General features: G+C 37.8%; 1 protein-coding gene across 2 annotated transcripts in view; it reads right to left on the reverse strand.

Annotated features, from left to right (window-relative positions):
• Positions 1-1156: 1156 nt before the first annotated feature.
• Positions 1157-24466, reverse strand: part of STMN2 (stathmin 2) — a 55008-nt gene continuing 31698 nt past the window's right edge. For both annotated transcript variants that reach the window (XM_017521877.1, XM_017521878.2), the window contains 2 exons: positions 12318-12509; positions 1157-2500 (listed from right to left, as the gene is read on the reverse strand). In XM_017521877.1, coding sequence (XP_017377366.1) covers positions 2441-2500; positions 12318-12509 — 252 coding nt within the window. In that variant the 3' untranslated portion in view covers positions 1157-2440. The remainder of the gene's footprint in view (positions 2501-12317; positions 12510-24466) is intronic.

Below are 24466 nucleotides of genomic sequence, written 5' to 3' on the forward strand. Positions count from 1 at the left end.
TTGTATTTTTTTGTAGAAATGGCATTTCACCATGTTTCCTAGGCTGGTCTCGAACTCCTGCCTTCAAGTGATTGGCCTGCCTCGGCCTCCCAGAGTGCTAGGATTACAGGCATGAACCACCACCCCAGCCTGCTTCTTCATCTTTGAGATTAGGCAGTTGGACTAGTCAGCAGTTTCAGTTCTCATACAAAGTACTATGAGAAGCTTATTAACTATTTCTAATATTTCAGAAACTTCTTAGAAAAGATCTATTTCCCCCCAGTATGCTGCAGAGGCTGACTAACATATTATGTTTGCTGTTTTGGGGCCCAAATAAGCTACTGGACTGTGAGCTTCTTGTGGTCATTCATGTTCATGTTTCTAGGGCTTATTCTGATCCAATGAATAATTCAGGTAATGTTTTCCAAACTAAATTATATAAAACCAGTATGAAGAGACAGCTCATTTCTTGCTAATCGGAAGCTCATGTGTATCGCATGAAGCATGGATGTCATCTATTGCAGTGTTAGATTCCCACAAATATTAAAGGATATTCAAAATAGAGACCAGGTGGCCTGCACCCTAAACTTGGCTTATTAGAGCTCCTGTGGACCATGGCTCACTGTACTTATTCATAAATCTGTGTGGTTTCAATTATTTATGATTTTCTGCTAAAACTGGATGTGGTTCCTTTGGTCCTGTAAGATCCATCTGGGTCACTGGCAGGACCCTGCTGTGTCCATGTGTGCCGTGTGTTTATTGGCAGTACAAAATTCGGCAGTACGGCAGGGAATCACATCTTAACAGACGGCCTGGGCTCGGGGAGACATTCTGTGGCCACAGGGGAGAACTTGAGATGATGCCAGGAACCTTCAGTGTTTTGAAAAGGGCTCTCTTCCTCAGAGTTATCAGTCTGAATCTTTGGTATCTTGTTCAGTCCTGTATGTTTTTAAGGGGAACAGATTGAATACCTCTCCCACTGTGTTGGCCCATCAGAGGGCAAAAGAAGAGAGAGGCAGCCTGCTGCTCCCAAAGGGAAATGACTCAGCAAGGCATTGGTTTCCTTCAAACCCTCATTATTACCTCTTTTTATGAGATTGTCTTATTCAGTGGCCGCCCTTTTAAAATCTGTACTCCAGGGTCAGACACACGAGGTGGCAAGAGAACAGACCAAACCTTTATTAGTTCACAGAACTCCAATTCTTTATTAATCACAGCTTGCTCACAATGACATACAGGAAAATAGCACTAATGAAGAGTAAATATGCAGGCAGCAACCTTCAGGAGTTGGGAGTTGGGGAGAAATGACTTCAAAACTGCGATAGGTACTTATGGTGCGTTATCTGGTGATTCTTAGTTGGCACAAATGCCCTGCCTAGCCCCCTTAACTGCGTCAGCTTCACAGATGGAGTGTTTTGTTGTTGTTGTTAATAGGCAGGATTGCCTCACACTGGGGAAGAAAGACCAGCTTGAGTGAAAGTCCGCAGTGTTTTTGATTTTGTTTGTATGTGTGTTTTAATGCAACAACCAGCTCACAGTTTCCAAGTGGAAAAATATTCAGTAGCATCATGTACTTGTACTATAGGTAAGAGCTTAAAATGAACATCATCAATCATGGCATCCACAAATAAGCCACCTGACACATTAATTAATTCATTCCATCAAAAGAACTTAAACTAGAGAATTAAGCCCACTTTATGAAGAGCGATTTCACGGCTGCTTGAACCATTCGAATTTGGATTTGTGTTCAGTGCTTTAAAAGGTTCAGCTTTTTGCTTCTACCCAGATTGGTCTCAGATCTGCCCTCTCATCCATCCCTTTCTAAAGCCAAAGCACATTTGTAGCACATAATCCAGGAGAAGAAGAAGTAAATGCAATGACTGGTGGTATTTCTTAGCCTGGTTTTGTAGTTTCTTTTAGGCAGTAAGTAGATTATGAGCAAACAAATGTGAAGGTTCATGTGGAGTCATAATACCTGTGATCTAGGTATGGTCTTAGTCAAGCTCAGAGATAACAAAGCCTTGTAGGTCATTAGGCAATGGTGGGTTTCTAGCACCATAGACTGTCTACTGACCTCATTTTTCTTTTGGAATGGAGTTAGACATGGGGAGCTTCAAAAAGAACAGACCTAGCAAATTCATTTGAGTGGAAAGACACAACATCAAAAGCCTGTTACAGGACATGTAAGATTATGAAATAACTTGCATAATGCAATACTTGTATTTTTTAACAAAAATGTAAGTATTTACAAAATAAGATCCAAGGTATTTTTTAAACATCAAGCAAAACATTCTGCAAAGAGACCGCATTGATTTTTTTAAATTTTTGATTCTTTTTTTTTTTTTTATAATGAGTTCTTTTTAAACCATGTCATACATTCCCCATCCTGATATCACATGATCCATTATAATATAGGCAGGGGGATTTACTATTGGTGGGGCGTGCCAGACCCTCCCTTGCTTCAGCCAGACAGTTCAACCTGGAGTTCCTTGTTCCTGCGCACCTCCGCAGCATGCCTCTCCTGAAAAACACAAAAGGAAGAAGAAATGTCACAGGCCCTTGTTGTCTGGTCCTTTGTGTACCATGCGCTTGACTAGAAGTAACCCAGTTTGGTGTTTTCTACCTTTAGGAATTTTTCTCATTTCAGCAGAGAGGAAATCATGGGCCCCAAGAAATGTCATGTTAGAAGAGACCTTACAAGACTTACCATGTTTTAAAAAATATGTTTTACACTGTTTTTGTTTAAAACTGTGACCAAAAGTTCATGTTATTAAGACAATTTTGAATATTAGGACTACAGTGTAACTCCAGAGAAAGGCAATAAAACATCACATTATTGTTTCTCTTTCATTTCTGACGATGTCATTCCTTTTCACTAATATTTTAAGGACTTCATAATCCTGATGGATACTTCAGGAGGGTTAGATCCAGGAAGAAGACTTTCTATATTGCTTCTTAAGCTCTTGACCTATTTGTCAAGGCCTTTGTAACTGCAACCCAAGTGACTTTGCCAGTCATACCCCCCATCTTTTCCTACGAACACTTGATGTTTCAGTTTAATGGAATTGTCGTATGCAGTTTTCAATGCTTGATAATCCTCGTCTTTCATCTCCACTGGTCAGGATTATAAACTTACTCTTTAAGCCCTGTGACTGTTGTCCTTTTCTTTACAAAGATTTTTATGAGACTGCAAAGGCTAATCTGCAAACCTATCTCACTTTCCATTTGAACACCTGCATACCTCTTTCCTTTTATTTGGCAGTTGTTTTATTCTAGCTTGTATTATGAGCCTCTATGTTCTTGTCTCCTCTGTTGTATTTGACTGTAAGCTCATTGAGGGCCTGGACTGTGTTTTCTCATTTTTCTTCGATTTGCAGGGCCTAGAGGAGTGCTTTGCAGACAGCATGTGATTGGTGGATGTTTATTTACATGAGAAGCCAAGGTACTGGCCTTGGGTTGTGAACTGACTTTCCTGAAGAGAGAACTGATGGAGGAAATGTAGCCTCAGTATTTTTTATTACATGGCTATACATCAGATAGCCAGAATCGCATTGTTTTCTATATATCATAGGTACTAAATAGATGTTCATTGAACTGAAATTTTAAGGTGTGAATTATTATTAGTATTATTTATATTTCTATTTAGAATGTTGCTTATATGGCTTCTCTCTCTCCCCTGAAGCTCCAGAAATTATTTGAGGCTCTATAGATTCTTTTAGTTCAGTTGCTTATAGCCATTACTGGATAGTGAAAAAAAAAAAAAAAAAAAAAAAAAAAAAAAAAAAAAAAAAAAAAAAAAAAAAGAAAAGAAAGAAAAATTTCTTTTAGTTCAGGAGAAATAAACTTGACCAGCTATAAAGTAAATCTTATCATTAAACTCTATTAATCTCCAGGAGTCTATGCTAATAGGATTCTTTATATTATAATACTGAATATTTATTAGGCACTTAATATGTACCAGGCCTGCATCAGCACAGGTTTTGCCCATATTAATTCTGGTAATCCTCACAATAATCCTACAGTGGACATTCTATTATTGTCCCCGCTTTGCAGATGAAGAAGCTGAAACAAAGGAAGGCTGAGTAACTTGCCCACGTTCATGACACTAACAAGTGGGATTTAAACCCAGGGAACCTGGCTCTACAGCTCACCCTCTGAATCACTGCTATACAATTTCAGTGTTGAGTGAGGAGAACATATTATAGTTGTGTGGAAAAAATGTGTCTTTTCAAGTGTAGGTTCTGGAAGAAAAAAGGCTTAGACCACCCTACACTTTTTTCAAAGATACAGAGTTAGAGTAAGCAGGAAGTTGACTCTAGAGAAAGAGATTAAAAACAATTTTATTTAATTTATTTAAATTAGCTTTTGTGTATGTTCAAAAACCATGAAGGGAAGGAAAAAGGCATGCATAGAGAAATCAAATCCTGTTTGGAAATGTCACAGGGGAAATTAGCATGGATGCAGCTGATTCTTCTTTTCGTTCTGCTGTTATGAGGAAAAAGATGAAGCAAAATCTTTTTCTCATGCAGAAAGAAACTAATTAGTGAGAACTGAGCTCTGGCAAAAATTGAGAAAAAGCCCAGACCATCACTATGCTAGGAAAAAAACCCCTCAAGTCTAAGGATTCACATAAACTCAAATTTATAACATAGCGGGAAACATTATAATTAGTATTATTAGGCTACTTTGGAGTACACTTCTTGGTAAACTCAAAATTAGTGTTAACGAAATGGATTTTGCCATAGGAAAGAATAAATAGAATTTGTGAGCTTGAGATAATGTGGAAAAAGATAACATGAATTATTGTGAGTTTCTAAATAAAAATTATTTGTTTTCAGGCATTTTAGTCACTCCATTATTTGAACACTTTACATTCACATGATCAAATATCTACTCATGAAATGTTATTGTGACTTTATATCAAAATGTGGAGGAACCAAAGGAAGTCCATGCAGGAAGCATATAATTTCCCACACAGTCTGTTTTTCTTATCAGCTCTCTGTTTGCAATTATCAGACTGTGAGTCTAGAAGTTCCTAAGGCAGTTGAGATACTCAGAGAAGGTTCATCAGGAGACTACTCTTTGATAATATTTATTTCATTATTGAGCTCCTGGTATTTGCTAGGCACTGTCAGAGGTCCAAGCATATCTAAATTTACAATGTTTTCGGCAATTTACCCCATTCTTCCCATCAACATAAAGGAAATGTAATACAGTGTTTTAGCATCGTATGCACTATGCCTTTTATATGAAAAAATGTATGAAAGTTCATTTTAGGAAAAATTCTGGTTCTCCACTCCTTTCCTCTGATTTCATAGAAAGATTTCTCTACTGGAAGGTAAGAAATATGGGGTATTTTCTTTCTTTACATTTTAATGTCCTTTTAATCTCACTAGGTTTCCAATATAAACAAGGGCTTGGACTACTATGACCTGGGATGTCAATTCCATCTATAGAATTCTGTTATATGAGCCTAATTAAATTCAAGATGAAGTCAATATCATCAAAATTCCTTCTTTTTACTAATGAGTATGGACTTGCAATATAAAAGAGGGGTTAGGGTGAGTTGTGTGAGCTAAGAAAGCACATGTTCATACATTGAGATGATAGTGATCAGGGGTGACGGGCAGCTAGTAAAAGGGTTTGGCGTCAAAGAGACTTGCATTCATACTAGTTTCTGTGGCCGACTTGTGATCCTGGCCAAATGACTTAACCTTTCTAAAGACCAGGTTCCTTAAATGTGAAATGGGGATAATCGCAGTATTTTCTTTTAGGGTTGTTGTTTGGATGAAATGTGATAGTACATCCAAAAATGCCTGGCTTATAGCAAACAATTGATAAAGGCTAGTTTTAATCCTGTTTCCTATTTCATTATTCATTCATCAGACATGTTCAATAGCAAATGGTTGCACAGATGCTATTTGTGAATCAGAATGACAAGAAAACAAAAGATGAACAGAATAGACGTAAATTGATAATAGTTGAAATTATAACTAAAGGGTTAAATATTATCAACATCAGGGAAATGCAAATTAAAACCACAATGAAATACCATCTTATTCCTGCAAGAATGGCCATAATTAAAAAGTCAAAAAACAGTAAGTGTTGGCATGGATGTGGCGAAAAGCAAACAGTTTTACACTGCTGATGAGAATGTAAATTAGTATGACCACTATGAAAAACATAAAGAACTAAAAGCAGAACTATTATTTGATCCAGCAATCCCTCTACTGGGTATCCACCCAAAGGAAATAAGTCATTATATGAAAAAGACAGTGTCATGCCTGCTTATAGCAGCAGCACAACTTGAAATTGCAAAGATATGGAACCAAAAGTGTCCATTGACCAACAAGTGGGTAAATAAAATGTGGTATATATATACCGCGGAATACTACTCAGCCATAAGAAGGAATGAAATAGTGTCTCTTGCAGCAACTTGGGTGGAGCTGGAGGCCATTATTCTAAGTGAAGTAACTCAGGAATGGAGCACTAAATATCATATGTTCTCACTTATAAGTGGGAGTTAAGCTATGAGGATGCAAAGATATAAGAGTGATATAATGGACTTTGGAGACTTGCAGGGGAAGGTTGGGAGTGGGGGTGAGGGATAAAAGACTACACATTGGGTACAGTGTAAACTGCTTGGGTATCAGGTGCACTAAAGTCTCAGAAATCACCATTAAGAAACTTATCCATGTAACCAAACACCACCTGTACCCTCAAAACTATTGATGTTTACAAGAGAGTTACATATTATCAAAATTACTTCTTAGGGAAAGAATCACAGAATCTTATTCTCTGAAAATATTTTTATCATTTTAAGTTACATCATATTATGTGCTGCTATTGCCACTAAAATAATGGCTATATTTTCATTTAATATTTTCTAGATATCAGAAGTGAAATGATAAATTATAGTGAAATGATTTATTTCCTAAGCACTGTACCGCATGGTTGGATAGGGTAAAGCAGTTGTCAGGTTTGTCTGGGTTACTTACTTCTCTCCTTTCTGAACAATACTGAAAGCTCCTTTGGTATTTGTTATCATGTTATGAGCTCGGAAGTCTTGGCATTGGCTAAGATGATACAGTAGAATTACAAAAGAAAGAAGATACAAAACAATCTGGATTAAGTGGGGAATTCAACAAGGTTCAGTAGATGTCCTCTTCAGTGACTTGCCATGTTGACCCTCTCTATTCCTTCCATTGTCCTGCTGTCTGATGGCTCCTAAATGCTGAGTTGTTTGAGAGGAAAAGGGTTTTCCCTAGTATTGCCACATACTTTCCCCCTCATCGGTTGTGTTATATGCTTGATTATAGCCAATGGTATTTCCACAACTGTTTAGCAATTTGCATTTGAAAATTTAACTATCTAATTTAATTAAATACTACATTAATGGAAAATTGTGAGGGTGGAGAGAACCTTTGGAAATACTTGAGAAAGTGAAATATTTAGTAGATATTGGGTGAATCAACTAAAAAGCTATGGAAAAGTTGTAAAAAGTCTATATCCAGGTTATTTTGCAGGTGTCTTTAGTCCCTACTCAATTTTAAAGAAATAAAAACTGTAAATCATAGCTAATGTGAATAGGTGTGAATAATGACAAGAAAAGAAATTCCCATAGAACCCCCATTAACCTATCAATTTTTTGAAAAGGTATTGGGCCCAACTACATCAAAGATTGGTCAATAAGTTTACATTTACATAGTTGACATTAAAGTTATATGTTTAGTGAATAGATGTATTGTTGTTAAAATGATTATGTCTGCTTTAACTGATTTTTCAAAACTGTCTCACTGCAATTTCTGATTGGGTCTAAAAGGGTCAAGTGGTGGATTTTCTGCTGGATGCTGTGTAGTGCGTTAGGGGAGAAAGGGACACATCAGGGGAGAAACGAAGTGTGTCTTCTATCACTGTATGGCAAGAACAGGTGTTCCCCCCACTTTCCTTTCTCTCCTCTTCCTTTCTTCCTCTCTCCTCCCCTTCATTGTTTCTCTCTCTTTCTACTTCTCATACCACTCCAAGAATAAGAACATTTTGAACTTCACTAGTGTGTCAGTCATAATCCACAGACTCCTTGTTTGAGTCCTGGGTATGACATAAATAGATCAGCCTAATGCAGGTCTTTGTGGCAGAGGCATCCCTTCTCCTACATCCTTTTCCACATTTGATTCTTTTCTATATAATAGCCTGGAGTGTTAAGATGAGGTGCTATGAAAACAGGAAACTGAAATAAAAAGTAAGTGTAACGTTCTTTTTTGGAGGAAGAAAGAACACTTATGCAACAAAGACAAAAACTACTAAAATATAATTTATAATGACATAACAAAGTATACTTAAGCATATTTAAGTATGCTAAAGGTATAACCACCTTTAGCATAGTGGTTCTCAACAATGACTAAATATTAGAGCCTATTAGTGAGGCTTTAAAATAATACAAGGTTCTTGGCCCTATTCCAGGCAATTAAATCAGAATCCCTTAAATAGCTGTCCAGTAGATTCTGAAATGCAGCCAGGGCTGCTTTTGCTTTAGGCTTTCAGTTTTAGTTAAAAGCTTTGAGATAACATGGCTGGGGCTCTGAGGGGTTTCTGGGAATTTATCAGTCAGTGACATTGAAGATACCATTATGAGCATCATGGTGAAAATATGCTTGAATGCTCAATTCTCTTAATTGAAGGGAAGAGGGACTGAGGGCTGAATGGTAGGCAGATAGTGGAAAAGCTTGCAGAGTTGTATCATGTCTCTTGCCTAGTTGATAGGGGCAGTGAGGGCTGTCAAAAGGGCGGGTGCATGGTGTAGTGAATTTACTTTTACTGATATTATTCAGTGTCTTTGCATTTACTGTCTATATTGGACCATACTACATGTTGTCTTACTCTCTAATTGTTGGTGCTATATTATTCATTGCTGAATTTTGCATTGCCTGTATTGGAAATGACATGGTTGGTAAATACCTTTCATATTACATCCCCTTCTAGGTTCCTAAGCATATAGTAGGGACTCAATAGATATTCATTGAATGATTGACTCATTAATAGGTGTCATTTCAGTAATCATCATCTTTTTTTTCTCTTTTTGTTTTAGAGACAGAGTCTCACTCTGTTTCCCAGGTTGGAGTGCAGTGGCATGATATTAGCTCACTGTGGCCTCGAACTTCTTGGCCCAAGCAATCCTTCCACCTCAGCCTCCTGAGTAGCTAGGGCTACAGGCCTGTGCCACCAGTCCTGGCTAATTCTTAAATTTTTGTTTGAGACAAGGTCTCGTTCTGTTTCCCAGGCTGGTCTCGAACTCCTGGCTTCAAGCAATTCTCTTGCCTTGGCTTCCCAAAGTGCTGGGATTACAGGTGTGAGCCACCATGCCCAGCATAATATCTTTTTATATGGTAGATTTCAGGACAGCTTATGTTACCTTGGCAATTTCATGCCTTTCACCTTTACTGTTATTACTGACCCTCTTTTAAATTTCTAATTTTATAGGAGTAACTTCATTCAAACAAAAGGCTAAATATTGATTACAATATAAAACTTTGTCTTATTTTAGGAAAAAGCAAAGTAGTTTTAGTATACACAAACACATGCACAATATGTAAACAATGTTGTACTAAATCTATGTGATATACATCAAATCAAAGTAAATTTGGTATTTCCTCTTTATTGAGGAGATAAGAGATCTTGACTGACACTGCCAAAGATCCTATTAGATTTGAAAGGCACCTCATTAGCTATGAAACACCAGAAAAAAATGTGGTCCTAGAAATTATCTGGGCTACATTATTTGACATGGGATAGAATGCTGACAGCTGAGATTTAAATCAGAATAGGCAACAAACCACCAGCTCTCAAATCTGGCTGCATATTGGAATCATACAGAGACTTTTCAAAATATATGGATGCTGGGTCCCATCCTTGGAGATTCTGTGGGTTGATGCCAGGAATTTTAAGCACTCTTTAGGTTGATTATTTCCAGGAAAAGTGGTGTGCAGGTATGCATGTATGTATGTATGGGGGAAGTCACTACAGTTGGGTGGGAGTGGAAAGAGTGCAAAAAGGAGCTGAGCATGGCTGGGCTGGGTGAAGAGAAAAAAACACAGAGAAAAAAAATGGCCTATTAAAAGCTAGCACTTTTGGAAATACTAGATAAAATATGCAAATTTTATGAACTATTTTACAGTTGAAATCAAGAAGGATAAGCCCTGGCCGGGCATGGTGGCTAACACCTGTAATCCCAACACTTTGGGAGGCCGAGGCACGTGGATCACTTGAGGTCAGGAGTTTGAGACCAGCTTGGCCAACATGGCAAAACCCTGTCTCTACTAAAAATACAAAAATTAGCTGGGCGTGGTGGTGTATGCCTGTAATTTCAGCTACTGGGGAGACTGAGGCACGAGAGTCACTTGAACCTAGGAGGCAGAGGCTGCAGTGAGCTGAGATTGCGCCACAGCACGCCAGCCTGAGCAACAGAGTGAGACTCTGTCTCAACAACAACAACAACAAAAAAGGAGGATATGCCCTGTGTTTGTGTATGTGTAATTTGAAAAATAAAAATGCTCTGGGACTGCCAATGATGTAAATCTTGCATTGCAAGCTAAAGGCCTAATTGAGGATATTGCAATAAGATCAGCATGTACCGTTGTTAGCAACTTCACTTAATTTTTTTAGGGTATAGGATGTGAGATGCAGGTTGAGTCACAGTGATCTCAAAGAGAACACACGGTGTCCCTCTGCCGTCCGTGTTATGAGCACTGGTCAAGCAGGAACGTTCTTAGTCCTCTAGAGAAGTGCAAAATGGGGACAGATGGAGGAAGACTGACTGGTTCAATATCAGGGGAGTAAACTTTAGCAAATGGAACTTTGCTCTGAGTAAAACATGTATTCCTATACTGCCATCAATCACCTGCAAATTCTGTTGCCTCTTCCAAATCCTGACTTGACTCATTTGGGTGAAACGCAATGGCATTGTTCTGAGAGTATGAAAACACCATCTTATAAATACAAATTTAATCTGAACTTTCATGTTTTGGATAAGACATCAGGTGGCTATTCCAGCTCTTGCCCAGGTCAGCAGTACTCATCCGTGTACCTCTGAGAGCCTCCATGTCTTACTGCTGCATCAGAGCCCACACACCCTTCCCCAGCAATGCTTTTAAAAATTTCTCAAGAGCACAATTGAAAATCTCCATGCAATTATACCTTTAAAAGATTTCACGCCTGATTTTTTTTTGTTTGTTTCTAGCTGGATAGTTGCAGTCAGAGATTAAGAATGAAAACAGAATCATCAGAACTTCAGGATAAGGTTGTCTGAGCCTTAGATGAGATGGGCCATCTCTAATAGAAGACATGACACTCTGAGAAATAGTCAGAAAACAGGAGGTTTATCTGACTAAACTCTCAGGGTTCTGATGACAGGCACAGTCCGTTTTACTCTGCATCTCCAATGTCTATCACACAAAGGCACTCACTGCTGGGGGCAACGGTGACTGATTGCTCAGAAAAGGATTGAGGCATCTTCCTCAAACATTCTATTTTCAATACTTAATCCAGTTTCTGGAAATGGATACAGCTAGACTACTCACAGCTAAAGTGTATATTTTCAAAGGAAAGGGTTTTGAGGGGTTGGGTGGAGACAGCATAGAAAGTACAAAAGTGAAAGACAGCGTTTTTCAGAGGACCTCCAGCACAGTGCCTCCTGACTCATGGGAATGAGTATATGTTTAGGTTGTTGAGGAGAAGGGCATCAGGACACCAGAACTGGACAAAACATCCTCTATGAGCTAATCTTTGCTATGGTCCTATGTGATGTTAGTATACCCTAGTTTTCCATGTAGAGTTTCTGCATGGAAAGAATGGGTTTTCCAGTGTTCATAAATATCCTGGCAAATATATTTTCCTAATTTAATATTTTAATTAAATATATATTTAATGCCACATATTAATTAAATATTCAGCCAGTTATTTATATTTTATAGCAATATAATATATTAATATTAATATTTCCAGTGTAACATTTTTCCAGTAGATTGCCTCTTGAGGTTTGTATAGAAGTTACACATTTCAAAAGCATGAATCGGCCTCCCTGAATCCACTCACCATGGGAAAACTTGACAAAATTCCAGCTTTAGTGTTAGATTCCCACTCCTATACCATGTTGCACCTCCTGCTAAGTCAATGCTACACTATGAGACCCTGCCCATGGGAGTTAGTTGTCCTCACACCTGCAGCAAATTTTGACTTAGTCTCTGGTGCTTAGGCATATGAGAGTTCACCCAGCTGTGTTGCATATGAATATATCCATCTTGCATATGAATATATCCATCTGCTCAGGATTCTGCTGCGATTACCTTTTCCTGGAGACGTTCAATAATAGCAGCTAGATTAGCCTCACGGTTTTCCTTAATTTGTTCCATTTTCAGGATCAGCTTTTCCTCCGCCATCTTGCTGAAGTTGTTGTTCTCCTCCAAAGCCTTCTGAAGGACTTCTCGCTCGTGTTCCCTCTTCTCTGCCAATTGTTTCAGCACCTGGGCCTCCTGAGACTGGGGAAGAAAAACATAGCCATCTTACAATTATCCAAACACAAACCTAGCGGAATAATGGCCCACCAATTGGAGGGAGCGTTCTTTTCAGATGAATAGTACTTCCAGCCTTGAGCACTATTGTCAAGTCTGTATTCATCTGCATGGCTTAGAGTTTTCTATAGAATGTGGCTAGTTGGGAAATGCGGTTAGCTGAATTTTCAGCTGTGAATATATTTCAGACTGTCTTAGAAGAAGCATTTAATCCTCATTGAGGAGGTAAAAATTTTTTTAAAAAGAAGTTTCTGCTAAACATCTATGCAACAGAAAATGCTATAATGACTTACTGGATGGCAATATTCCATTGAAGCCTGAGAAAAATGGTTGAGGATTGAGGCAAGTTCTGATCTTCTTCCTGATCTATTTTTTTAATCAACGGTAGGCTGGGCCCTACAATGAGCTTTTCAGCTGTCATCAATCAAATCATCAAATTCACTTTCTCCTTTTATTTCACACGTCCTTCCCCACCACCCCATCCTCTGTATACCAAAGTCTCTTTGAAGATCTGAGAACAGTGGAAACTTAGTGTCCACTTGGCTACAGAGAGCAGAAAGTCCTTGTCTTGACCCTCTCTTGAAACCCTGTGGTTGCTCAGTGATTAGAGCCAGATGTACACCCTGCCCTGCACTTTGAACACTGTAATTTTCTTCCAGCATCAGGAGGTTGTATGGCTCTGAACAGTGGATAATCATTGGAGCATTTGACAACAATGCAGGTGTCTGGTATCTCCCTCCAGGGATTCTAATTTCAAGGTTCTTTGGTGAGGCCCAGTGATAAGCATCACCAGTGATTCAAATGTGGGTAGTCCAGTATACCTTTTGTAAGTCATACTGGCATGGGCTTTGATGTCAGGCCTGTGTTCAAGTCTTACCTCTGTTTGTGACCCAGGATGTGTTATATAGTTTATTTCCACATTCATTTTATTCTCCTCATTATGCAGCTAAGGAAAATCCTACCCAATACTGACCTATCCAGGTTCAAGACTAAATTAATACACACTAATGGCTCCTGGATAATTCCTTAGGATCAGCTGAAACCCTGAGGCATTCCTTTACAAAAGTAATTATAAATGGGGACATCTAAACAATGATTGATTTAAAAATATTGCTAAGTGCCCAGCTAAAAACTGATTACAATTGAAAGCATTAGTGGGAAAACAGTTGATGGTAGTGGTTGCAGGCATTTACTGGAAGGGTCTTGATGTATAAACAATATGGGGCCTGGAGAAACAGGAAACTTGTCTTCAAATAAAATTCTACAGAAATGGTAAGGTCAGACAACCATACACATCTTTATTGATGTATTTATTTTGATGTTGATCAGAAGTAGGTCTGTGGCTCACTGGAGGTTAAGCAGAAAATCCTGGGAACCAGCCTTGCTTCTTGCTTTAACCCTATAATGGTTTCAGAACATTTTGTTATATTTGTTAATTTTTTTTAAACAGAGTCTTGTTCTGTCACCCAGGCAGGAGTACAGTGGTGTGATCTCTGCTCACTGCAACCTCCACCTCCTGGGTTCAAGCGATTCTCATGTCTCAGCCTCCCAAATAGCTGGGATTACAGGTAGGTGTGTGTCACCACACCCTGATAACTTTTGTATTTTTAGTAGAGACAAGGCTTCACCATGTTGAACTCCTGGCTCAAGTGATCCACCTGCCTCGGCCTCCCAAAGTGCTGGGATTATAGGTGTCAGCCACTGTGCCTGGCCGATTTCAGGGCATTTTTAGTGGACCAAATGTATTCTTACTTTGTATTAGTTTCAGGAAAACTAACACAAAAATGATAAGAAAATTATAACATAAACAGTTCAAACTCCAAAGAAGCCTTTCTGGAAGAAATATGAATAAAATATTTTCTAGCTGGTTCACTCTCCTGCCTCTAGGTGGGACTGTTGTTAAAGCAACCTACATAGATTTTGCTCGTTTACTGTTATCAGGACTGCTGAATTGCTACAGGGAGAGAGATGTGTGTGTAAATATTTCTCTCTCTGGGAAAAGTCTTCATGAAATTAATTTTTTTTGTATGTGGATAAGAATAGTACCTATCTCATATGGTTGTCAGGATCAAATGAAATACTGTTTGCAAGATATTTAATGCAGTGTCTAATATTAAGTAAGTCAGTACTGAATGAATGGTAGTCATTATCAAAAACAAAACAAACAAGACAGTTGTGACAAGGAGATGATGGCAACTGGACTTACTGGTACAACTCAAATGTAAAATTTTGGCAGTTTCATGTGTGTGAAGTATTTGTTTACACTTCTTTGATTACGGACAGTTAGTGGATTCGGGGATCCTGAGGGTTGATGAGAATCCAAGTCCTTCCTAACTTCCTCATCCCCACCTCACACATGTCCACTGACTCGGGCTGTATGGATAAGAAATCTCACAGTGAAGTGGGCACCATAAAGAAATAAGCGGAGACAGCTTTGCACCTTCATTTCGGAAAATTCCATACATGTAACGTTCAGTGCAGAAAGCCATCTAGAGGAAGAAGGCTGGATTATCACAAAACAAGGGTGCAATGTGTCCAAGAATTAGGAATTGGATTGGAACCCTAGGTTTCTCTTGTAATGAACAGAAATCTGTGGGGCATTCTCCAGGAAACAAAGCCAAGCCAAAAAAAAAAAAAATCAAAATAAAGCAAAATAAAACTTCAACATCCTCTAAATGCAGTGCTTTAAAATCAGTTTTCTGTCTTACCACACAGTTAGATAAACTCTTCTGAGCAACTCGTGCCCATCAGCCACAGCTGCTAAAGGCAGGTAGCAATGTAACATTGCTGCTCATTGGTTTAACAGTTCCTTCCTGCTCCTCCCCCCATAGATCAGTGTTTCCAACACTGCCCTAGATAGGATCCACCTGGATTTTTAATGGCTACTTTTTTCAAGTAGCCTTTCTACAGAAATTTCTGTGGCACAGTGACACGAGCCCCAGCCTGGTATTCGGAAGGCCTGGGTTTGCATCCTGCTTTGCTGAGCCTGGCGCCTTGAGATGGACTTCACGGCCTGCGGCCGTGTGCCCGCTGCTCTTCACACAGGGTCCACTTACAGAGAGTTACTGTGCAGTATTGTCAAGAGGCCACTGTTAACTGCCAAATGTTTCATTTTCAAATGCTCCAATTAACTTTGGCACTTTATTCAGTTGTGCTTTAACTTAATGTTTATATTTGCATTCTTAATTTGCCTTTGTGAAAGAACCAGAGTCAGGAGGAAACAGCAGTGAAATAGGATTCAGACGGGAAGGCTTTGAAATTACAAGGTAACACAGCAACACACACTTTTCCAAATTTCTTGCCTTGGTGGGACACATTTGATCTGCATGAACAAACTCCTACTGTTCCCATTATGAATAATGGACAATTTCCATTATAACCAATGCCTACTGCATTTACTGGAGTGCAACGTTTGGCTCAGTTTGAAATGCTTCATTTTAATGGGGTTAGCACTTTTGTAGCTATTGGGGCTAAATGAGATTACACAGCATAGGTGTCAAGTGCATTTCTTTAGCACAATTAATGGGGTGAAACAGAAACAGAAGGCAGTACAGAGTGTGGTCATGTGAGTCTGCTGCTAACTCACAGAGACCTGCCAAACTGGGCCAGGCTGTGCTTTAGGGCTGCTCGCTGCTGTGGTGCCTTTTCTTACACCCTGGAAGGGAATGTTACATCCACTGTTATCTCAACTCACACATTTGCAGGACCTAATAATTGTCTGTGTTTCAAATATTTAAAGCTGAAGTCCACACATACAAATAAAGGATGTGAAGTCAATTACGGTGGAAAGTATTCTACTCCAAGGAAACACTTATGGCTTCCTATATTAGTTTCTGTTCATAAGCACTCAATTTTGAAATAAATTTAGAGACAGGGTCTTGCTTTGTTGCCCAGGCTGGAGTACAGTGGTGTGATCTTAGTTTACTACAGCCTCAAATTCCTGGGCTTAAGCGATCCTCTTGCCTCAGCATCCCGGGTAGCTGGGACTATAGGCATGTGCCACGACACCTGGCCAGCACTCAGTTTTTGAGCAAATTATTCTGTGGTGCTAATAACCATGGGGGCATCTACCTCAGTTCCTAAGGCCTCTGCTACTTCATTGGGGCAGAAAGGCATAACCTCTCTTCCTTTTTCACAGTGTAGAATCCAGATAGATACTGCTGCCTATAACTCATTCCTAGGTAGAAATTGATTCTCACATGAACAGCATTTAATCTTCTAGTCATACCTTCAAGGAAGAAAATTGGTTCTAATTCCAATGAGCAAATAAGCAGTTTAATCAATGAAAAAATAAGCAGTTCGTTCAGAAAACTGCACTAAAACATGATGAGAAATGAGTGAGGCTATAAAATAAACACATATGCTATACAAAAGTGGAAGCATTTTTCTTCATTTTTGGCAGAGAAGTAAAGTTCTCACTACATGTTCAAATAGGCATTCTTACTTTATATCTTGACTGTGCCAATTAGCAGAAAGGAATTGTGATTGCGGGGACTGATAGGGAGGGTGGTGAAGTGAGATATTTGATAAAAGCTGTTAAAAATAAATTGGTCAAGGAAAAAGTATCTGGCCTTGGTGGAACACTTCTAAATAACCTGTACCTAACATAGAAGGTCACTGAAATATTAAAATGGAAAATTAGGGCAAGACAATGATCAGCTGATATAATGCAAATGTCAAGGCAAAATATAGAACTGAGATATTCAACGTGACATTCTGGAGACTAAAGAACCTTCTCCATCTTGCTATTATGGGATCCGAGGCACATTATTGGTGAGCAGCTTTTCCGAAACCTCCTCTCACTGAACTCAATATCACTGAAATAATTACATGAGTGGTATGTGAAGGGAAAAACAATGAGACAGGGAAGGTGACTTATTGTACATTTAGGAGCACCTTAACATTTTGCAAAGAGGTTAATTAACATTTTTTTTTGTATTACTGAGTATAAGAGTTTAATTACTGTATAAATGGAGTGTAAGATAAATTTGAGTAACTGGTATATAAAACTCATTTTACTTTATGTACACAGATGAGACTTAAGACTACATTTTAGATGGCACTAATTTTCCATTTATTTCCGAATAAACATATTTATTTTCTTGTTACTTTTCATTATTTGGGGGATATATTACTTGCTATCCAAGACCATTGATCAGACACTAAATTTCCTAGTACCAAAATGTCTTTATACTAGTAGGTTAGATGATGTGTCTGTAATTATTGGCTTTACTGCTAACAATGAAAAAACATTATTGACCCATCTAAAGTCACAAATAATGTCCTATTGAAATATGACAATTGAATATAATTAGGTAAAGCCAAAGAGTGCAATATTCACTTTGTGTTGAGGAGCCTGAAGCATAATAGGAAATTTAAAATGATTAAGATCCAAAGACCTTCAGAATGAGCCCTTCTGCTGAAGTGTGTAATGGGTTTACTGTGGTTAGCTCCTAGGAAAAGAAATGTGGGAGTGTTCTTCCCCAAGAAGGTAGCACACAGGAAGATGCTGTGGCCCATGTGCCAAATTCTGTAAGGAGCAGAATGTTTCCTGAATGTCAAGTTGTGAATAATCCAGTACTTTATTTCATAATCCACTGCTATACAAACCTCTCCCTTTCCCTGGATTCCATTTTAATTGCCATCGCCAATGTGAGATGTCAACAAATGGAAAAGGTAAGTCTGTCATGTTTGGTGACTAACAATCCACTTTTATGCCATTTTATTAAGAATAAGCAACACCTCTTCCTTTCAGAGCCTTGTGACTTTGAAGCTGATTATACCAGTAATGAGAGCATGCTAATGAATGAAATCTCACTGGACTGGTTGGAGTAGGGTGCTTTTTAATTGAATCTCTTTTAGGGTGAGATTTTTATCAATGTCATTAAGATCCTTTTGTTTTCACAATATTAATTGTTTTACAACACTTTTAGTTGGCTTGATCTATTTATGTATCTATTACCTATCAAACTGTCTTTTCTTCTATGCAATTTGATAAAGAATATTTTATAATATTTAAAAATATTGGCTGGGCATGGTGGCTCACACCTGTAATCCCAGCACTTTGGAAGGCCAAGGTGGGTGAATCACCTGAGGTCAGGAGTTTGAGACCAGCCTGGCCAACATGAAAAAACTTTGTCTCTACTAAAAGTATGAAAAGTGGGTGTCTGTAATCCCAGCTACTTGGAAAGCTGAGGCAGGAGAATTGCTTGAACCTGGGAGGTGGGAGTTGCAGTTAGCCAAGATGGCACCAGTGTACTCTAGCCTGAGCAAAAGAGTCAGACTCCATCTCAAAAAAAAAAAAAAAAAAAGCAATGTATTATATGGTAGCATTTCAGTCTCTGTTAATGAGAAACATCTTTTCTTTATGCAATCATGAGTTTCCTAGATTATCTCTGTAAGGTCAAAAACTGGATGCATCTTCAAATAGTAATTGCCAACCTTTTTACCATGCCTGTCGTATGTCTTTATGTAGAGTAACCTTCCAATTCTCACAATAACTTCATGACGTAAGTTCTATTACGAGTCTCATTTTACAGATCATCAAAAGAAGACATAGAGAGATAAGGTGAGTTGCTTGAGGTCACACAGCTTTTAAGCAGTGGAACCAGAATTTGAACACAGACATTCTCTTAACCATATGTTCTTAAACACAATGTTTTAAAGATGCTTTTAAACACTGTCCGCTGCTAAGGATGACCATGTAATTGATTGTCCAAACTGAAACGCTTATTAGAGTAAAAGAGAAATAATTAATAATGGTATCAAAACAACAGGAGTTAGCTGGAGTTGACCTGGGCCAACTGATAGTTAGGCTAGCTCTGCTGCCTCTTGCTAAATAGGTATTTGTTGAACGAATGAATAAATGATAAATGGATGGTTATTCATGTCACTTCACCCTTGTGGGTCAGTTGCATTATGGAAACTTTGATTTCAAGAGATGAGCTTCAAGCTGACCGCATGAGATTGATACAGACTCAGAGAGGTGATCACTGACTACCAGAGATAATCAAAGAATGGAGAAAAAGCAGGGAAAGGGCTTATTCTTTTTATGACAAGCTGCTTCTACTAGCCAATCACTGGAGCATTAATTCTGGTTCAAAGAAGCCTCAGGGAGTATCCTCCAACCTAGTAACCAGATGGTCAGTGCTGCAATAGTGTCAACAGATGGAGTGGGGAAGTGGGGAAATAGCCACAACATTGAACACAAAGTGCATTTGAGCCTAAATGGAGATGCCTCTGTGGCACCTTCCAGCTATAAATCCAGGAAGTCCCCCAAACACAGCCTAGGTCATTAGTTCCTTGAAGGGGTCCCTGAAGTCCCAGAAAGAGGCTTTCAAAGTATTAAGGGTAGGGGGAGGGAGGAGAACTCATAAGCGTTTTATGTTTAAAAAGCCCTAACAGAAATCATATTTCACATCTATATCCATGTCTATCTTTATATTTACTTTGAGTTAGAATTATGTCAATTTGGTACAAAAATGCTTATCTTATAATAATTAGAAATAATAGGCAATTACAGATTACTTTGATTACAATCATCGTAAGATAATTTATTAATACTTACTTAAAAGTAATATGTTTGCTAGGTAGAATCTTAAGAACTGCAACTTACGGGAAAGGAAATGGGTCCAGGGCAATGAAAATGTTGCAGACCCCTGGGCCAGGCGGAACATGCATGTATTTTTGGAGTTCTGTAGTGACTCTTTGCTGCTTATATAATGCAGTTTTCATACTAACCTGGCATTCACAGACCTCCCTAATCTCACCTCGCTACTCTCCAACTTCCTATCCAAATCCACTAGTCCAAACCATTGGTCTACTCACTGCCCTAAAACACATACTTTCTGCATTCTCACCTCTGTGGATTCTTAGTTCTGGAATCGCTGTCTTAGTCTAGAACGTTTTCATGTGTTCTCTATTTAGCTAACACTATTTATTTTTCTAGTCATCTCCCCCTTTAAAAAAATGGATACTTCTTTAAAAAGATGCTACGATTCACATAAAGTAGTGAAATGGCTTTATTATCCTCAATGATCTCTCATTTCAGGTGAAGTCAAAGTCCTTGATCGCTACCTCTGACTTCAGTTGCTACTATTCTCCCCCTGCTCTCTCAGCTTCAGCCACGCTGGCCTCCATGTTATTTCTCAAACATTCAAAGTAATGAGAGTAGCAGGGCCTTTGTACCTGCTACTGTCATTGCTTTGAATGTATAGAACCCAGAGAAGAGCTGCCTGCCTCACTCCCTTTCTACCTTTGTGCTTCTTTTCAAATGTTCTCTTATTCAAGAGGTTTTTTTCTGATTATCCAACAGTTATATTATTATATAGTAATAATAATACATGACATTATACTATAGCTTCTCTCCCCCCACTCCCCTGGTTCTCTTTGTCCTGCTATATTTTGTATCATCTAATATACTGCATATATATTTATTAGCTATTTCTTCCCCACTGGAATGTAAGGTTGATGAGGGTCTCCTCTGTGCCTAGAACAGGGCCTGCCAAATAGTAAGTGCTTGATAAATATCTGTTGATTTAGTGATTTTGCCTAGACTAGGAATTCTTTAGTACAGTTTCAGATATCCTTTGGAAACTTAGTGACTATAATTGTTTTAGGATGGGAAGATGGGATTAAAAAATCCAAACGAACTATATATAGCCACTTCCTCATTTGGCCCTGAAAGTTATTATTTATCTATTCACTTAAAAACATTTGTAGTACTCAGACAATGGCTAGTAGGAGTTGAATAAGAAAGAAAAAAATTTTTGTAGTACTAACTGTTGCCAAGTAGTGTAAACAAAAGACAAGTTCTATCTTCATGGAGTTGATAATCTAGTGGGAGATACAGGGCTAAAAAAATAAATATTCATATAGATACTAAAATGTCAATAAATACTAATTATTTACTAATTGTGCTAGGTGCTACAAAGGAAAACCTCGTTACTGTGAAAGACAGTAAGAAGTGAAACCTGGGTTCAGAGAAGTCCCCTCCCCATGGTAAGGAGTTGACATAGAAACTGAGAGTAGGCAGCTAAAGAAGAGGGCGTGAGATTTAGAAGGTCCTGTTACTTAAGCATGTCTTAAACCTCGCACTTGCCTTAGTTCTGATAATGTGGAGATTAAAATCATAGAATGGAAATTTCTTTTGAACTTTCTGAGTTCCTATATCAATGTAATTTTTGAAGAATATATATATAAAAGTAAAGTTGAATCTGAATAGTTATCTGTTATCAGTTTTAAAAACTTAGGCCTAAAGTTTCCCCATTGTTCATTAGATGTTTTTTGGTTTAATATCTGTGTCTGTGTTACTGGCTGCCTTTGGCTACTAGGCACTGGGAATATGTTTAATATGAATTGAAGTGAGTTGTAAATGTAAAATAAACACTGGATTTCAAATGCTTAGTATGAATAAAAGAATGTGAAACAGCTCATTAATACTTCTATATTGATTACATGCATATTGAAATAATAATGTTTTGACTATATTGGGTAAAGAATATTTTATTAAAATTAATTTCACATTTATTTTATTTTAAAAAATGTGGCTTCTAGAAAATTTAAAAATACACATATGGCTCACATTATATTTCTTTCTTTCGAGATGGAGTCTTGCTCTGTCACCCAGGCTGGAGTGCAATGGCACCATCTCTGCTCACTGCAACCTCTGCCTTCTGGGTTCAAGCGATTCTTTTGCCTCAGCCTCCTGAGTAGCTGGGATTACAGGTGCCCACCACCACACCCAGCTAATTTTTGTATTTTTAGTAGAGATGGGGTTTTGCCATGTTGGCTAGGCTGGTCTTGAACTCCTGACCTTAGGTCATCCACCTGCCTTGGCATCCCAAAGTGCTGGGATTATAGTGGTGAGCCACCCTATCTGGCACGACTCACATTATATTTCTGCCGGACAGTACTGTTTCATGGAGCTGCTTAGACTGATAATTTTTATTCTATCGATAATAAATTAATCACAGCAGGGCAACAGGAGAGAGTTACACATTGAATAGTGTATGGACTAAATAATTATTCTGATTGTTACAGTAACACCAAATATTTGTAGATAAAAAATGTGGACATCTACAGATTTGTTTACTTAAGATACGTTACTTCTTCCTCTTGTGAGAATACCTCGATTTGTTTCTGGGAAACTACCCCTCCACAATTCTCACCCCAGGGATCCTATCTAAACTCCTTTGCAGGTCAGTGGTGGGCATGTGATTCAGGCTAGCAAATCAAAGTACTACATCCTTTTGGCCACAACGATTGATTCAGGATTCAGCATGTGATCCAGGTCAGGCCACTGAGACTCAATTTCAAGACTTTTGTTAAACTATTGGGAAAAAGAAGCTCTGTTTCGGCTGAAGTCTCTAAGTTGTGAGAAAAATAATTTGGAACTGACTACTGAAATTAAACTTTCATGGTAATGAAACCACTTAAATGCAGGAAGACGTGGCAGGCATTGAAAGAACGTTTTCTGATAATTCTGTGATCCTTGGATCCAGCTGTTCCTGATGCTGCAGCCACTCCTAGACTTTTTGGTCACATATTCACTCTGTTTTAGCTAGTTGAGTTGGGTTTTGGTTATAGGCATGTCCTTACTAAGATAATTATTGAGATATATGCACTTGCTAAATTCTTTAAAGATAATTAATAGTTCTTTAAATTAGTGCTAATTAAGTCAGTATAACCCAATAGAATAAATCAATTAGTGATTTTTTAAAGTTGGCACTTTCTTTAATTAGTTGTATTTTCTTTTAATTAAAATTCTGCCATTAACAAAAAAATAAAAAAATAAAGGACAAAAATAAAACCCTACCACTAGGACATAATCTATGTGGTGATTTTTGCATTACAAAAATTTTAACAAATAATTGGAAAGATGATGAAATACGGCTTTTAAAGGGTTCCAAGGAATATTCTTTTCTGGGCATTGTAATACTGGATGATTACATTTGTAAATGTCTTTTAGCCATGTGGCCAGTTTCTAGTTCAATTCAATTGTTTAAATGTATAATCATTGACAATTTCTTGCTGTCAGGGTGCAGGAGCTTTATCATATTCATTAATTAGTAATCTCAGGGAGTTTTATAGGAACACCTAGTTAATTTTGATTATCTCAGTTCTTTTTTTATCCTCAATAATTTCCTTCAAATTAAGTGTATTACCTAGAAACACCAGCAACATCCTAAATCAGGATGTTAAATTTTGGTTTCTGAGTTTTAATTTCACTTCAGTCACTGACTGTATTCTAATCAAGTCATAGCATCTCAATATAGGTCAACCTATGAAATATCTCTACCTATTACCTATAAGATGACAATGCTTGGGTCAGAACTTAAACTGCTTTGGGTACAACATGCTCTCCACTGTTTTAGATATTGCTTATATCTGTTTGCAGCAGTTTTGATAACTTTGAATAATTTATTTTAGCTTTACTATGAGAATAAAGCTATAAATAACAACAAAAAACCAATAAAAATGTTTTAAAGCAACTTCCTGTAGTTACCTTAGTTGAGTTAGTAGCTCAGGTTCATGCTTTCTAAATCTAGAACAATTATATCTAGTATTATATGTATATATACACACCCCCAATATTTATATATAATTATAGTATATATATACCAATATTAATATATAATTATGGCACATATAATAATATTAATTATGGTATACATATATACACATCACATATATACCAATTACCATTGTTATGTCTATATCTATGGTTGGTATATGTAATATATAGAGGTAGCAATATATAATATGTCTATAACATGGATATCTCTATATACCAATTACCATTGTAATTATATATATAAAAATTTATATATATATACTTGAAATACTCATCAGGCATTTGGAGAACATCACTCTTAGGTGAAAATTGAGATCAGTATGTTATATATCATAGGAGGATTCTTTTC

This window comes from Cebus imitator, unplaced genomic scaffold (genome assembly GCF_001604975.1).
Source record: "Cebus imitator isolate Cc_AM_T3 unplaced genomic scaffold, Cebus_imitator-1.0 Scaffold22, whole genome shotgun sequence".
NCBI lineage: Eukaryota > Metazoa > Chordata > Mammalia > Primates > Cebidae > Cebus > Cebus imitator.